Below are 17,484 nucleotides of genomic sequence, written 5' to 3'. Positions count from 1 at the left end.
ATCAGTGGTTAAGTTGTATTTACAACACTGTTCCAGAACAGTTCAACCCAAATATTCAGATGTGTGCAGCGCCTGGTAGAGTAGACTACAATGCCCAAAAGAGGACACGACTAGAAATCAGTGGTTAAGTTGTATTTACAACACTGTTCCAGAACAGTTCAACCCAAATATTCAGATGTGTGCAGCGCCTGGTAGAGTTGACTACAATGCCGGCTGTTCTGACTCACAGACTGTAAGTACGTTTTTTATATTTAAATAATTTGCCACTGACGATTCAAACGCGAGTTTTGAGCAGTGTAGAGTAGCACTTGTTGTTTGTCATTTCTCCGATCACAAATGCAGACAGAGTTTTATGTTTACGCGGCGCAATGCAACGCAACACATAAAAATACATTATAAATCATTATAATCCGTAATTATGTCCCCACTGGATGCAACAAATGCCTCATTTATAATGGGTTTTAATGTTTTTGTCTCATCGCTCCAGGACACGGCATCACAGTATGGTAAGGGGTGTAACAGAACGATGAGCTTTGTAAAAATCTACGTGTTTCAGAAAGGCGGGGCATAGAGGAGAAACAATAATGTACAGTATGTGGACAATAATGTGTTTTTTTTAAACCTTAAAGGGGTCATATGATGCGATTTATATTTTTCCTTTCTCTTTGGAGTGTTACAAGCTCTTGGTGCATAAAGAAGATTTGTAAAGTTGCAAAGACTAAAGTCTCAAATCCAAAGAGATATTCTTTATAAAATTTAAGAGTCAACCACGCCTACCTAAAACGGCTCGTTCTAACACGCCCCAACATGTCTACGTCACGATGTGGGAAGATTTGCATAATGCCGCCCAAATGTTCATGCAAAGAAAGAAGGCGTAACTTTTATTCTCGCTGTAGTATTGTTGTTGCCGCACCCGTCATGTCATGAAGGCGCTGTGTGTTTCGTTGTGAAAGCAGAACTACTTTGTTTGGCCTTCCAAAAGAGGGCGATATCCGCTTCGTCATGCCTGGAGCTGATCCGTGCTGGTCGCTGAGGAAATACTTCAACTTCGTGCTGTGGCTCGCCGGATCGGCTTTCACTGTGGACAAAATGGAGCCTAGCCCGGGGTCGCCATATGTGGTTGCTGCAAGCCCGCCCGCCTCCGCTCACTCAAGCCGGCCTCCCCTCACTCTAGCCTGCCGTGTGTGACGCTGTGTTTCGTTGTGAAAGCGAAACTACTTTGTTTGGCCTTCCAAAAGAGGACACGACTAGAAATCAGTGATTAAGTTGTATTTACAACACTGTTCCAGAACACTTCAACCCAAATATTCAGATGTGTGCAGCACATTTTATGGAGGACTGTTTCCTGATCCTGGTAGAGTAGACTACAATGCCGGCTGTTCTGACTCACAGACTGTAAGTAAGTTTTTTATATTTAAAGAATTTGCCACTGATGATTCAAACGCGAGTTTTGAGCAGTGTAGAGTAGCGTTTGTAGTTTGTCATTTCTCCGATCACAAATGCAGACATGGTTTTATGTTTACGCGGCGCGATGCAATGCAGTAAAAAGACAGTATAAGTCAGGGGTGCCCACACTCGGTCCTGGAGGGCCGGTGTCCTGCAGAGTTTAGCTCCAACCCTAATCAAACACACCTGAAGCAGCTAATCAAGGTCTTACTAGGCATACTAGAAACTTCCAAGCAGGTGTGTTTAGGCAAGCTGGAGCTAAACTCTGTTGGACACCGGCCCTCCAGGACCGAGTTTGGGCACCCCTGGTATAAGTCATTATAATCCGTAATTATGTCCCCACTGGATGCAACAAATGCCTCATTTAAAATGGGTTTTAATGCTTTTGTCTCGTTGCTCCGGTTGGGACAAGGCATCACAATATGGTAAGGGGCGTAACATTTCCGTCACACGCTTGAGGTATTCGGCCAATCACAACGCACTGGATAGCTGACCAATCAGAGCACACCTCCCTTTTCAGACCAATGAGCTTTGTAAAAATCGATGCGTTTCAGAAAGGCGGGGCATAGAGGAGAAACAATAATGTACAGTATGTGGAAAATAATGTGTTTTTTTAACCTTAAACCACATAAACACATTTCATTAGACCAAATACACAAAATAATGTTCTTTTTAGCAACATCATATGACCCCTTTAACACTGTTGCCGCGGGTTGTTTTTTATGTCCGCGGGTTGAAGCGACTACAATAACATGACAATTATCCCCTGGAATGCGAATTTTAGTAGGGGAACCCCGCCAAAAAACTTGTATTTTCCCGCCTGGAAGGTTTTTTTTTTTTTTAACTGGGGGCCCCCTCGAAACGTGATTGGGCTAGTTTTGAGTAGCGACTGGGCAGGTTTTCTTGTGAAATCCTGGCAACCCTGTAAAACTAGTCAACATCCCAGCAGGGGCTGGTTGCATAGACTAGTCTTAAAAGTTAAGACATCTCATTTGTTTCTTTAAGACTGGCCATCATTTTTTTAATTCAGTGTGAACACACCCTAAGACAGTCTTAACATAGAGGCTAAGTTTATGCAACTGACCCCAGAATAGAATTTCAGAACCAAGCGGGTCTCAGTTAAAGAGAGTAAATGTATATATTGGAAAATATCAAGCAAGTGATTCTGATTATTTTCTGTAGCCTACCTTTGATGGCTTGTATCCAAAAAGCATGACCACTGCTATCTTAAGATCTTCTCTGGACAAATAACCTTTCTTACCCACATCACATTGATGGAAAACCTAAAGAACATAGACATGGATATATTACAGTCAGAGTCAATCTGCAATCTTTATTAAGAAGTATGTATAACCCCAGCAGTTGCAACATTAAAATCAGAAACATAAGTTTAATTTGAAACATAAGTTTTTATTTGGCATTGGACGGTAAACAGAGAAGGATCGCACTGAATGTTCATAGGATTTTTAAGAAAAGAATCTGTGTTTAACACTGAACGTAGATGAAAGAAATCTGTGATTAGAGATCACTTGTCCAGTAAATGTGTGTGGGAGAATATGCCTGGCGTTCATGCACACTACTGTGAGCACGGTGGGGTGAAGAGGGTGTTTGTTGAAATGCTGTGGTGAAATAGATGTGTGAAATAAATCAGTGGTACTGTAAAACAGAAAGAAAGAATTTTAGTCTGATGTTAAAGATATATAGCATGGTCACCAAATCCAACAATTCAGCATAACTGGTGGTTACACTAGTTACCCCCCACTATTTCACACAAAATGGCTTTAAAGGGGTCATATGATGCTTTTTTTAAAGATCATTATTTTGTGTATTTGGTGTAACAGAATATGTTGACATGCTTTAATGTTCAAAAAACACATTATTTTTCAAATACTGTACATTATTGTAGGTCCTCTATGCCCCGCCTCTCTCAAACGCTTCGTTTTCTACAAAGTCCCTCCTTCCGACAAGCGCAGTCTGCTCTGATTGGCCAACTGACCCAGTGCATTGTGATTGGCCGAACACCGCAAGCACTCGTTGGAAATGTAACGCCCCTTACCATAATCGCGAGCTTCATCTTTCAAAATAAATGTAAAGACCGTAAATAATGTCATTAGTTTTACCATCAGTTCAAGCCGAAAGAGGAACAGACACAGTAATGATGCAGTTCACAAGGCGCGGTTAAGACAGCTGACTCCACTGTGATGTGACCCTGTCTCTCTCTCTCTCTCTCACACACGCACACGATGCGCAAAACTCCGCATTTGAACAGTCAATAGCAAATACTTAAACTAATAACAAAACAGTAGCTGATTCAGAAGCACCAGATTGTCATAGCAAAGTCAGAATGACCTCCTCTCCTAGGTTCACGAAACAGTCATCCATAAAATGCATTGCTGTTCTGTTGTAAGTAATCTTAAAGATTCCTAAATGCATCTACTTTCGGAAGGCCAAATAAAGTGCTTTTGCTTTCGCCTAGAAACACACAGCGTCTTCCTGACATGGCTGCTTCAACACTAACTGCGGTTACTGAAACCACGCCTTCTTTCTTTGCGTGCACATTTGGGCGCATTATGCAAATATTCCCACATAGTGACCTAGATATGGGGGGGCGTGTTAGAACGAGCCGTTTTAGGGGGGCGTGGCAGAGTCTTAAATTTGATAAAGAATATCTCTTTGGTTTTGAGACTTTAGTCTTTGCAACTTCAGGGATCTTATCTATGCACCAAGAGCTTGTAACACTCCAAAGAGAAAGGAAAACTTGAAATCGCATCATATGACCCCTTTAATGTTAAACAAATTCACTCTAGTAATATCAAACCTTATATCCTAAGCATATTGCTCTGATGTGAACAGACATAGGCTGAAGGTACACAGAGCAACTTTTTGAGCAATGTTGCCGGCCAACTTTAGTTAATGTTGACATCACCGGGCAACCAGGTGAGACACATGGTTCACAACCGATCTAAAGTATCCAGAAATGTGGAACCCATTTTCAGTGGGAAACTGCCCAAGCAACACTGCTCAAAAAAGTTGCCCGGCAAAATTGCTCAAAAAGTTGCCCCATGTATCATCAGCCATAGAGATATGGCAGGGTCACAGAATCCAACAGGGCACCATAACGGGTTACCAAAATCTGTTACCCCTCTCTATTTCACACAGAAAAGTTTTAATTTTATACAAAGTTACCCTGGTAATATCTAAACTTTCTTTTCTGTATTTTAGAAAACATTTTTCTCTGATGTGAACAACAGACATACAGCAGGAACACTAAATCTGACGAGGCAGCATAATGGGTTACCAAAATCCATTACCCCCACCATTTCAGAAAGCATGGCTTTAATGTTTCGGTCATGTCTAACCTTTTCTATTTTACATCCTAGGATGCATACTGCTCTGATGCAGAAATACTAAATGAAAAGTGCAAGACACACAAATACATTTTTTCACTCTTAATATCTAAAATACAACATTCACCTAATACCTGATAATATATTATAAAGTGCACCAAACAGCACCTAATAAACACCCAAAATGCACAAAACTGAATTGAGCACAAAACAAAAATCAAAGGTGAAATAAACACTTTAAAGTTTCAAAGGATTACTCTTTTGCATTCAAATTCAGATTAAATGCAGAGCAGATAAAAAAAAACATTTGTAATAAAGGGGAATTTGGTGAACATTACAGACGTTTTTATTTATATTTTATGCATTTTATTTAACATAATTTCCAAAGGAGCTTTACAGAATACAAACAAATTAAAAAAAATCTAAATGTAAATTATATATAATGTACATCAGTGGCATCCGGATGGACTGGATTGTTTCATTAATGATTCAAATAACAATCAAAGAATTTGGTGAACATTACAGACGTTTTTATTTATATTTTATGCATTTTATTTAACATAATTTCCAAAGGAGCTTTACAGAATACAAACAAATTTTAAAAAATCTAAATGTAAATTATATATAATGTACATCAGTGGCATCCGGATGGACTGGATTGTTTCATTAATGATTCAAATAACAATCAGAAAGGTAAAACCCAAACAAAAATATAATAACAATAGAACAAGCAATAACACCAGGACAGCTTAAATAAATGATCATGTTTCACAGCACCGCTCATCAAAGAACTTCAATACAATACAAGAAACAGACAATGAACAGCGACCTCTAGTCACGGATTTCTCTAGTGGTGTAGGTCACCGATTTAGACACACTTGTTATGTCCAGACATTATTATTTATGCAGATTACTTCTTTGCAATAATCGTAATGATTTATGCGGTTGCTGTTCAGGATGGATGTAATGCATTTTACATGCATGTGTGATTTAGGCGCCCTTCCCCTATTAAGCAATAACACCAGGACAGCTTAAATAAATGATCATGTTTCACAGCACCGCTCATCAAAGAACTTCAATACAATACAAGAAACAGACAATGAACAGCGACCTCTAGTCACGGATTTCTCTAGTGGTGTAGGTCACCGATTTAGACACACTTGTTATGTCCAGACATTATTATTTATGCAGATTACTTCTTTGCAATAATCGTAATGATTTATGCGGTTGCTGTTCAGGATGGATGTAATGCCCTTCCCCTGCTAGCCGCTCAGAGCCCGGATAGCTCAGTCGGTAGAGCATCAGACTTTTAATCTGAGGGTCCAGGGTTCAAGTCCCTGTTCGGGCGAAACGTTTTTTCGCTATAGAGGTAGAGAAAGATTTTTTTTTTCATTTTTTTTTTTTTTTCATTTGTGTCTGTAATGTCAAGAAACCTCACATTTACTTTTCTATTCACATCTAACGCGTTATCTAAATGCTACAACACCAAGCTTTTTAAATAATGCAGCACAGATCCATCCTATGCTCCTTCACTTAACTTACAAAGAAACGTGACAATGTTCTGTCGTTTAACTTTTGAACCACTTAACGTTACCTTGATCGCAGTATTGTCATTTGTAAATACCGTGTCAACTCAGCATCCACACCGCAATCTGTTTCAAACAAAGCTGTTTCACAAGCGTCAACGTTCAACAACATTAACTCAAATCTTACCAACTCCATTTTCTTCCTCTCGGCATTGTTTATTTCTCTCTCACTCCAAAAGCTTCTTCCAGTTGTGAATATTTGCATTGAGACAACCTAGATTTAAAAAAAAATTGAAGGCTTCTGGAAAGTTACATATGTTTGCATAGAAACCGTATGGATGTGAGGGATTGGTTGTCTGGGCGGTTTAAGCACGCAGTACCAGAGACGCTGACTGGATAGAAACATGAGAACGCTCTATGATAAATAGTCCGTTATTTTCAAAGTAAAAGTGTAGAAAGCTACTCATTGCAAGTCAATTTCGAGAAATCTTTCATCAACATATTTCACCCCTCAAACCAATTTATTAACGTGTAAGAAAAGTTGTATTCCGCTTAAGGAAAACGCTTATTTTAGGGCAATTAAGGATGTTTGCATTTTACATTATTTTCATGACAATTAAGTACCCCCATCCTCATTATTGTAATGCAAAAATACAAACACAGTATACGCGGTTGTAATGAAATACTGATTCAAAAAAATAACCTAGACGTGTTAAAATATTACATATTACATTAGAATCATTACTTATTATGCAATATTTACATTATTATTTTGATTATAATTCTATTATTATTCTATGAATTTTGCTTGTCACTTGATTTTCTTTTAAAAGAACTAATAAATACAACTTTTAGAATGTTGAGCTATGGGATGACAAGTATGGAGGACGAAACCTGCAAAAACAATAAATAAATAAATACACAAATAAATAAATAAATATGCAAATAAATAAATAAATGTCTGTATAAATACACAAATTCTTGTTTAAATACATATAGAAATAATTAAACGTGTGATTAAAGTAGGCAAATAAATCAAATAAATTAGTGGACAAATGGAAAATATTTAAGGAAATGCTAAACTCATCCTGTTTATTTTCCTTTGGTCACTCATTTATTTCTGAATGAAGTTACACATTTATTTTTCCTCTGCGCAACATGCTAATGAGAGGGTGTCAACCATGGACTTTAGTCTGGGTCATGTCATAGCTGGGGAAAACAATTATTTCCCGCTGATAGGAAATGCATGGTGTTAATCCAGTATGGCCTACTTAAAGTCACTTTTTCCATTCAACAGAGCAAGATACATAAAAAAACTGAGCTGTATTGTCCGCACAGTATCTGTGACTTTACAAACGACCCAACGAAATGGCCAGTGTCGTTTCCTGACGTCATTTTTTGTAACCCGATTGAGTCTCCAGCTCTAGAGACAACTGTAATATCAGTATCCCATGGTCATTGTGAGATGACTGGTATGAAGTGGTTTAATCGAGGAACAGACCGTTTTTTCCCCATTAGTTATCAGAACAGAAAATACAGGCGACAAAAGTATGTCTATTAAGCAAATAACAGTTCAGTATTGCAAATAAGAGCTATGTAAACATTAATATTTTACATTGGCCACTTAAAATCTCTTATGATTTAGCTCTCTCATGATTATAACTACAAAACTAACCCTATGAAAAAGTGTAAGATAATAATCAGTCCCCTTGACTGATGAAGTTAATACGCATGCGCACACGATCTACTCTTGCATAAGTGACTACCTCTCATTAGCATGTTGCGCAGAGGTAAAAAAATGTGGAACTACATTCAGAAATAAATGAGTGATCAAAGGAAAATAGTTAGGATGAGTTTAGCATTTCCTTAAACATTTTCCATTTGCCCACCAATTTATTTTATTTATTTGCCTACTTTCATCACATATATAATTATTTATTTATGTGTTTAAACAAGAATACGAGTATTTATGCACACATTTATTTATTTATTTGTGTATTTATCTATTTATTGTTTTTGCAGGTTTCGTCCTCCATAGGACAGTGAGCTCAGAATGAAACTTTATGTCTGAAAAAAAAAAACTCCCAGTTGCATATTTATTTACAAAACATTAGATTTATGGAAGCCCACTTCCGCCACATCTAAAAAAATATGTTTGCTGAAAGCTAAACACATAAAGTCGAAATGATGACATAAGTCATAATTATGAGATTAAAGTCGAAATTATAAGATTGTTCAATGTCGAAGTATCATAGACTTTTATTTTGAAGAACATTGTGCCGTGTCTCTACATGTGGAATGTACAGTCAGACTCGGAGCGAGTGCATGCCAAATCAAAACACAGCGAACTGTTGTGGTGCTGTTATGATATGAGTTTCAAATGGACAAGGGTCTAGCAGTTTTGTAGCTGTATATTTGCAGCACTTATCTTTCTTTATAACCGTAAACTATTTTAAAAGTATCTTCTTGTAGCCTTACATTTCCTCTTCCCGCCTCTTTGTAAGTCTACGTTCATTTACGTTGAACTACATTGGTATTATGTAACGCATACAGTGTATAGCTTTACGATATATAATTTATGCGAGCATTTATCTCTTGTACAAACTCCATCTAACTTACCTGTGCAAATACACAAAGTTGTTATTTGAACACAAAACCAGCAGTGTTGTATACATTACATAGTATGAAAGTTTACAGCATATGGTTTGCTGTGTGCAACTATAAAAGTAAAATGATACTGTGATCCACAGCTGAACAAAAATGTCCCAGGACAGTCAACATGGCAAGTGGACCATATCAGATAGTGAAGACGAGGACAACATTATTCCTCCAACGCCTCAGAAGGATTCAAACAAACCAAGCATTAAACCTGATTTAGAAAGAAAACCTGATACGATCACCACTTCCAGAACCACTTTGAGTCCAAAACGCAATGAGGACAACCATTCTGTAAAAGAACCGTCCGCTCCCTCCATGGGATCTGAAGCCAGGAAAGTCGCACATGTGAATCAAACCATCCCTGTAAAATATGAAAGCAACCCTTCACCTTCTGTAAAGAGAAAGAGAGAAACAGAGGAGGCAGGCTGGAACCTCTCAAGCAGTGATGATGAAACTCCACCACCTGCCCCGAAAAAAGAGCCCAAGAAGTCTGATGTAAATCCTAAGAAGAAGAAGACTGAAGACAAACGTCCTCCGAGTCCTCACGGCACTAGTTATTATAAAGAAGAGCCAGCTGATTTCTTTGAGACCAATTTATTGTCTATGAATGACATGTATCGTTTTTATTTAAACAAAGTCACTGGGATACCAAAAAAGTTCAACACTGGAGCGCTGCATATCAAAGGTATGTAAAGAGTTTGTCTAAGTTCTGAGACATGTTATATATTTCTAATCATCTTATAATAATCTGTTTTCTTCTTCTGTTCTATAATCAGATATACTTTCTCCAATGTTTGGAACCCTGAAAGAGTCTGTACAGGTATTGTGTTAATGAATGAAGTTGCAGCTAAAGAGACTACTACCAACCATACAACATTTTGTAATGTTTTTATCCTGATCAACATCTTGTTTTCTTTTTCTTTTGTAGTTTAATTACTGCTTTGACATTCCATGGATGGTGGAGCAGTATCCACCTGAATTCAGGTAGGAGGAAATCTCACCTTTTTGGATTTGATGTAGAGTTGCAGACTCATTTCACCACACTGAACACATGTCAGTGAGTACTTATGCTGTTTGTTTTTGCTGTTTTTAGGGACAAACCGGTCGTACTCGTTCACGGAGAAAAAAGAGAGTCCAAGGCTCGGTTAATCGAGCAAGCCAAACCATATCCACATATCCGTTTCTGCCAGGTTTTGTCATTTTTGCAATAATCTACTTTTTCCACTAGAGGGAAGCCTTAAACTTTATGGTAGTCTGAGGTCCTCTAAAATATTTTGTCTTTCAGTAACTGTGTATATTGGAAAAACATATAAAAAATACCTTTAGGCAGGCTTTTTAATGTTTAAAAAAAGGAATACTAAAAAAAAGCTGTGTCTTGGAGAATCAAACTCTGTCTTGTTTTTAACAGGCCAAACTGGATATTGCATTTGGCACACATCATACGTGAGTGTTGGATGTTTTATTTATCTATATAATTTTAGTGAGACAGTGGGTGAAGAAAATAAGACTTAAGCTTGAAGTTTCTAGTAAAAATCATGTACATTACATTGTTAAACATATATGTACAGCCATAAAACAGGTGCGTAAAATAAAGCATTCAACCATATGATAAGCTTTTTCAGTAGATCGGTTTATACCAAAAAGCTCAGTGACTTTTAACGTGACACTGTCATAGGATGCCACCAGTTAAATGCTTGAGTCTGATGTGTAGCACTTTACTGGCCTGCACCTGAACCATGGGACTCCTCTGGGATAAGCTGAAATGCCAACTGTAAGCCACATCCCATCAGTACCATCACTGAATATGGATAAAGCAATTTGCTCAGTCAGGACAGCACCTAACGTCTTCTAACATTAAAACATATTAATGCTCACAGTTATGAAATGAAACACTCAGAAAGCATATATTGGTGTGGTTCTAGTAGTGGCTTGGTTTTTAAGTAGCAATGCAACAGTGGCGGTGTTGTAGCTCACTTATATAATTTAATTAACACCTTGATCAGGATTTTGGTTTTATGAGCAGCCAGTAGCGTAATGCATATTGAATGTAGCACTCCTCAAACTACTCAAATGAGTATTAACATCTTCGCATTCCAGTCCGTGCAGATTATCAGCTGAGCATCTGTTGTGATAAATTGAAGTGAGATGTTAAACAGGCGCAGTATTAAATTTTAATGTGATATATTCCTAGAGTACTGTTTTCTCTCACAATAATCTTCTTTCATGTTTTATTCAACAGAGAAAGACATAACAGGATTGAGCATTTTTGACTCCAGAGGAGCAAATTAAATGGCTTGTCTTATTTTATATAAATTGAACAAAAAAGGAAGCAAAAGAACAAAAAGATTGGCAGTATAATCCTTCTCGAACACCTTTGTCAAGTCTTCATGTGCTAATTTGCCTTTAAATGAGTTCTAAACGCCCCTCTCTGAAGAACATGGAGAGTTATTTTCTTAGTTTATTAAGTGAAATAATACATTTTCACACAAAGAACAGCATAGAATTGATTTTGTATTTCAATACGTTGGGTTTTTGTTATAATTAATACAACACAAAAGCTGAAGGTGTAATAAATGTGCCCCATTGTTTTAAATGTATTCTTTTATACCGCTTGACACAAAAAGCCATGGATTTTAGATGAAATCAAAGTTATTATGCAGGGAAGTAACGAGTCTTTGGTAAATGTGCCATAGGGTTTAATGGTAGACACAAATGAAAGAAAGAGATTGCATCAAATGAATGACATTATGTAAGATCAGTCGTATTAAAATCATAGTTGCCTTTTGCAGGAAAATGATGCTGCTTTGGTACGAGGAGGGATTCAGAGTCATCATTCTTACCTCAAACCTCATCCGAGCCGATTGGTACCAGAAGACACAGGGGTAAGATGGTCCAGTGTGGAATGGGAGGGGCTAAAAACAAACTCGTGGGAATGAATGGTCAGAATGGAAACGTTCTAGCTGACGGTGCAGTCAGTTTAGAAACGAGCTGTTTATGTTGTGCTCTCTTTTGTAGTTGCCCGTTTTCTGAATACGCCAACATTGGTTTCATATCTGAAATGAAAAAGTGGTGCATTCGCTAGTCCTAATGACACGTTTTTCTGTTGCTATGACAACACACTGAGCAGACACTTAGTCAATTGAAATGAAGCTGATGTATCCTAGATAGGAGTGTTGAGCTCTGCAAATCCGAATAATCCAATCATGTAGACACAAATGAAAGAAAGAGATTGCATCAAATGAATGACATTATGTAAGATCAGTCGTATTAAAATCATAGTTGCCTTTTGCAGGAAAATGATGCTGCTTTGGTACGAGGAGGGATTCAGAGTCATCATTCTTACCTCAAACCTCATCCGAGCCGATTGGTACCAGAAGACACAGGGGTAAGATGGTCCAGTGTGGAATGGGAGGGGCTAAAAACAAACTCGTGGGAATGAATGGTCAGAATGGAAACGTTCTAGCTGACGGTGCAGTCAGTTTAGAAACGAGCTGTTTATGTTGTGCTCTCTTTTGTAGTTGCCCGTTTTCTGAATACGCCAACATTGGTTTCATATCTGCAATGAAAAAGGGGTGCATTCGCTAGTCCTAATGACACGTTTTTCTGTTGCTATGACAACACACTGAGCAGACACTTAGAGTCAATTGAAATGAAGCTGATGTATCCTAGATAGGAGTGTTGAGCTCTGCAAATCCGAATAATTCAATCACGTTGTTATAGACACCTCTCTGACCCAAAATGGTGTTTAAATTAGCTACATGGAATAATTGCTTAAATGAAGCAGAGTTTTATGAAAGCTGTCCATTAATAAAGATATTCTCCATGGTGTTATATTCATACCAGCAGAAGCTAGCAGGCAGTTCAGAGCGATGGCCAATGAATTAGCAATCACTTTCGGTTATTAGGTTCGATTTTATTAGCATGTATCAGGACCAGAATACCATTAAGGAGACAAAAGCTCCAGAGTCATAGGGTTAGGCTGGCATTTAAGCTGTGGATTAGTGTGGAGGAAATGAAATCTCTAAATTAAGCAGTTAATATTTAAACCCACTGGCATACATATATTCAGACAATCTGACAAAGTACAGTATATTGGCTCATTCACTCAACCTGTACTGCGAGATTAGTGTCAGTTCACACAGAGGGCATTCAGTGCTGTTGGAGCTGTGACCTGGTTAGTGCACATGCTGTGTCATATGGTACTGTGGTGCGATGTGAGTCGAGTTTAAATCCGGCTTGATATTTCCCAATACAATTCCCACATGTTCTATGCATCATTTCTTGTCCTCAATGTCCCTGTAAATAAAGTGTAACCACAAAAGAAAATGATTGGTAGACTAGAAAAGTGGAGAAATAGCCACAGCTGCTAAATTTGAAAGAATAAGGCAGTGTGTCCACCAGAGCATCTTTGTCCAGCTGTAAATGCCAGGCACTCTGCTAAAAATGCCTGTGGTTGTACATTTGGTTGTAAAATGAACATTTAATCAAAGTTGGCACTATTTACTATTCACATTTTTGGTCTTGTTGTGAAGAATTATTTGAAAGAAGTCTCTTATGCTCACCAAGGCTGCTATTAAAAATACACTAAAAGCAGCAATATTTTACAATATTGTTACTATTTAAAGTTCTCTAACTTAATATAATTTAAAAGTCATTTATTTCTGTGATGGCAGAGTTGAATTTTTAAGCAGCCATTATTTGTTTTTAATGTCACATGATGATCCTTCAGAAATCATTCTAGTATGCTGATTTTGTGCTCAAGAAACATTTCTCTAATTAACAATGTTGAAAACAAAAGTTATGCTGCTTAATTTTTTTGTGGAAACCATGGTTAATTTTTCAGGATTCTATGATGAACTGAAAGTTTAAAAGAACAACATTTATTTCAAATATAAATATTTTGTTACTGTTCATTTCTTACAAAAAATAACAGTTAGTGTGGGATGACAAATGATAATTCACATTGAATTTAATTACAGCTGAACCGTTTTGCCGTAGTTTGCTCCTTATCACCAACAATTGATGTAACTGGTGCATGTCTTCAGAAAATCCATATGCACCAATTTTTGTGGTATTGTACTAACAATATTCAATTAGACATTATAGATATTATATAGGATATAGATATTTTGATTCTAGTCCATGATGTTTTGGAGTTATTAACAAAAACATAAATTTTCTGCATATAGCGCCAGCTAGTGTCAGAAAGATGTGTTTGTGTGTGTGCCTGAGTAATGAGTGAGGTTGGGACCATGGCTGAATGGATTATAGATCTGCTATTCTCATGAAAATTGCAAAGCTTGTAAACAGCAACAATTTTTTCTCTCGCACAATAGTAAGGCAGGCATAGTTCAGCTATTTGAATTGGCTGGGCAAATGCTAGATGCAGTATTTCGTCAGTGTTCCTCGCAATCGCCAACCTGTCTCTATCAGCTTCAGACCGCAGTGAATCACAATGAATATCATTAAAAATCTGACATGTCTCCCCATCTGGTTCTGTCTGATCTCAGGTATCCCTTCTATATTGTAGCGCAAGCCACATTCTTATTATTATTCACATTGTACTAACAATATTCAATTAGACATTATAGATATTATATAGGATATAGATATTTTGATTCTAGTCCATGATGTTTTGGAGTTATTAACAAAAACATAAATTTTCTGCATATAGCGCCAGCTAGTGTCAGAAAGATGTGTTTGTGTGTGTGCCTGAGTAATGAGTGAGGTTGGGACCATGGCTGAATGGATTATAGATCTGCTATTCTCATGAAAATTGCAAAGCTTGTAAACAGCAACAATTTTTTCTCTCGCACAATAGTAAGGCAGGCATAGACATAGACATGGCTGGGCAAATGCTAGATGCAGTATTTCGTCAGTGTTCCTCGCAATTGCCAACCTGTCTCTATCAGCTTCAGACCGCAGTGAATCACAATGAATATCATTAAAAATCTGACATGTCTCCCCATCTGGTTCTGTCTGATCTCAGGTATCCCTTCTATATTGTAGCGCAAGCCACATTCTTATTATTATTCACACAGACAAAGGTTCTTCCTCTCAAGTCTCGTCTGAAGGGCTTTTCTGCTGCCTTTATTGTAATGGCTCCAATCTGAATCCATTGATTTGTTCTCCTTGAGCCTCATGGGAATATGCTATAACCAGTCTGTCAAGACGAGTCCCCACACTCCTCCAGTCATGAGTTATTGGACTTCTTTAGGAGAAGTCTAGCACGTTGAAGTTTTTTTCTGCATGAATGTGTGCCCTTGTAGAATGCAAAAGCTTTAATACTATGACTTAAAACTTTTCTACAAAAGTTAAAATGTTAACTAGCAAAACATTATTAGAAATTGACTTGGTGCATAAATTGATTAATTGCTGTGGGCCTTAGTAAAGATAGATGCCATATTTTAATTGAGGTGAATGAAAATGCATAAGGAATTTTGACAACCCATGTTTATCTTTTTTCACTGAATTAATTTTATGGAGAGACAAATTTGAGCTTTTACTCCATTGCATTTGATCTCAGCAGCGATGCTCCTTCGCTACTGAATCTTCGGAGTCATGGAAAAATAAATCATATTTTTAACATACTGTGAGTTTTTAGTCGATATTGAATGTGATGCAATAAACAAATGTGGAATGATATCAACCAACATTCTTCTATTGAGTTGTCTTTGTGGGATGTGCGCAAAAACAAACCGGTGTAGTCTGACTTCCAAACAAATTACTCCTATGAAACAATTATTTTAATGAACTTTTTTTGTGTTTGCCTTTAGAATTGATTTTCAGAGGCATTTTTACTTTTACTTTTTTGCTTTTTAACTAGGCATATGACACATGCAAGCCAAATATGACATGCCCCAGTCGCAACTTCAGGATCTGACAATCTTGTGCATGAACTTTGTAACATTTTGATGATTCACGCCCTTCATTAGTAAATTTGTTGCTTCTATTTCTATGACAGGATGTGGATGAGTCCTCTATACCCCAGGTTACCGGAGGGAAGTCCGGAAACAGCGGGGGAGTCTCCAACCAACTTCAAAAGCGACCTGCTGGAATACCTGGAAGCATACCGGGCTCCAGAGCTTGCTGAGTGCATTGACCGCATCAAACAGCATGATCTGTCAGAAACAAGGTGAGAATCTTAACAAGTGAAAGAGACATTATTTAATTTAGAAAGATGATGTGATATCAGACTAGCATAGTCAGACCTTCGGCTGATTGCAAAAGGCGTTCACAATGCTGCTTATTCTAGCAGAAACCATCAGTTTTGAGACTGTCTGAGTGACATGTAAATCAACCAGTTTTTTTAGTTTTTCATGCCATTTAGTTGTTGGTTTATCTAAAATAGATGATACCATTGTATTTTTTTTGTTGTTGATGTTTTTGAAAGCTCGCCAAAACAGCCATTTTCTATTTTAATATAATTTATTCCTGTGATGGCAAAGCTGAATTTCCAGCATTATTACTTCAGCATTACATGATTCTTCAGAAATCATTCTTATATGCTGATTTGGTGCTCAAGAAGCATTTCTTATTATTATCAATGTTGAAAACAGTTGTGCTGCTTAACATTTTTGTGGGGACCAGAATACATTTTACAGAATTCAGTATTGGAAGTATTAAAAAATCCTACTGACCCCAAACTTTTGAATGGTAGTATACATATTAAAACACAAGAAAATAGAGTACAGTTTGCAGACTTTATGATCAGAGGATCTGTCCATCCAAATTTAATTATTTTTCACAGTCATGACTCAGAAAACAAAGCAGCCTATACAGTTCTGCTCATGAATATCTAGTTTATTTGCAGTTTGATTTCTAAATAAAACTCAGCATATCTGTCAGATTTGGTTTCACTAATATGACTTGGTTAATTTGATAAGTTGTGAAAATTGCAGAAACAAATCCCACCTCCATCATTTAAATGCTGACTAATATTATATCTAAATTAATTAAAAATCTAAATTAATTAAAATCTAAATAAAAAATTATATTAAATGTGATAATTATTGAATTAAAATTGTTGTTTTTTTTAAATCACATACAGGTGCATCTCAATAAATAAGAATGTCGTGGAAAAGTTCATTTATTTCAGTAATTCAACTCAAATTGTGAAACTCGTGTATTAAATAAATTCAATGCACACAGACCGAAGTAGTTTAAGTCTTTGGTTCTTTTAATTGTGATGATTTTGGCTCACATTTAACAAAAACCCACCAATTTACTATCTCAACAAATTAGAATATGGTGGCATGCCAATCAGCTAATCAACTCAAAACACCTGCAAAGTTTTCCCATTGAGATGCACCTGTATAACTGCTTTTATTTGTTTTCTTTTATAGGGTATATCTCATTGGTTCAACTCCAGGAAGATATCAAGGACCTGCCATGGAGAAGTGGGGCCATCTACGATTAAGAAAAGTAATGTTTTTGTGTGATTACTCTATCTTTTTGTGTGATTCAAATATTTTTCCTTCAAAGGCAATAGTTTCTCTTCGCCCTAG

At 37.0% G+C, this 17,484-nt stretch overlaps 2 protein-coding genes and 1 non-coding gene across 3 annotated transcripts in view; 2 read left to right on the top strand and 1 right to left on the bottom strand.

The window, feature by feature from the left end:
• Window positions 1-6,618, bottom strand: part of LOC107583623 (EF-hand calcium-binding domain-containing protein 11-like) — an 81,994-nt gene extending 75,376 nt beyond the window's left edge. The window contains exons 1-2 of the mRNA XM_016269910.1: window positions 6,507-6,618; window positions 2,634-2,729 (exon numbers count right to left, since the gene is read on the bottom strand). Coding sequence (XP_016125396.1) covers window positions 2,634-2,729; window positions 6,507-6,584 — 174 coding nt within the window. The 5' untranslated portion in view covers window positions 6,585-6,618. The remainder of the gene's footprint in view (window positions 1-2,633; window positions 2,730-6,506) is intronic.
• Window positions 6,069-6,141, top strand: trnak-uuu (transfer RNA lysine (anticodon UUU)). The gene has a single exon. It is a non-coding gene; the product is annotated as a tRNA-Lys (tRNA).
• A 1,983-nt stretch (window positions 6,619-8,601) lies between the features above and the next one.
• LOC107583482 (tyrosyl-DNA phosphodiesterase 1) overlaps window positions 8,602-17,484 on the top strand; it is a 28,460-nt gene continuing 19,577 nt past the window's right edge. Inside the window, exons 1-9 of the mRNA XM_016269690.1 lie at window positions 8,602-8,818; window positions 9,070-9,662; window positions 9,754-9,797; window positions 9,906-9,961; window positions 10,071-10,167; window positions 10,386-10,420; window positions 11,767-11,859; window positions 15,942-16,112; window positions 17,323-17,401. Of these exons, the coding sequence (XP_016125176.1) occupies window positions 9,080-9,662; window positions 9,754-9,797; window positions 9,906-9,961; window positions 10,071-10,167; window positions 10,386-10,420; window positions 11,767-11,859; window positions 15,942-16,112; window positions 17,323-17,401 (1,158 nt within the window). The 5' untranslated portion in view covers window positions 8,602-8,818; window positions 9,070-9,079. The remainder of the gene's footprint in view (window positions 8,819-9,069; window positions 9,663-9,753; window positions 9,798-9,905; window positions 9,962-10,070; window positions 10,168-10,385; window positions 10,421-11,766; window positions 11,860-15,941; window positions 16,113-17,322; window positions 17,402-17,484) is intronic.

The sequence above is a fragment of the Sinocyclocheilus grahami genome, unplaced genomic scaffold, assembly GCF_001515645.1.
Source record: "Sinocyclocheilus grahami isolate Dianchi unplaced genomic scaffold, SAMN03320097.WGS_v1.1 scaffold54.1, whole genome shotgun sequence".
NCBI classification, from domain to species: Eukaryota; Metazoa; Chordata; class Actinopteri; order Cypriniformes; family Cyprinidae; genus Sinocyclocheilus; species Sinocyclocheilus grahami.
The sequence above is the reverse complement of the archived record's forward strand: the minus strand, read 5'-3'. Positions and strand labels throughout refer to the sequence as shown.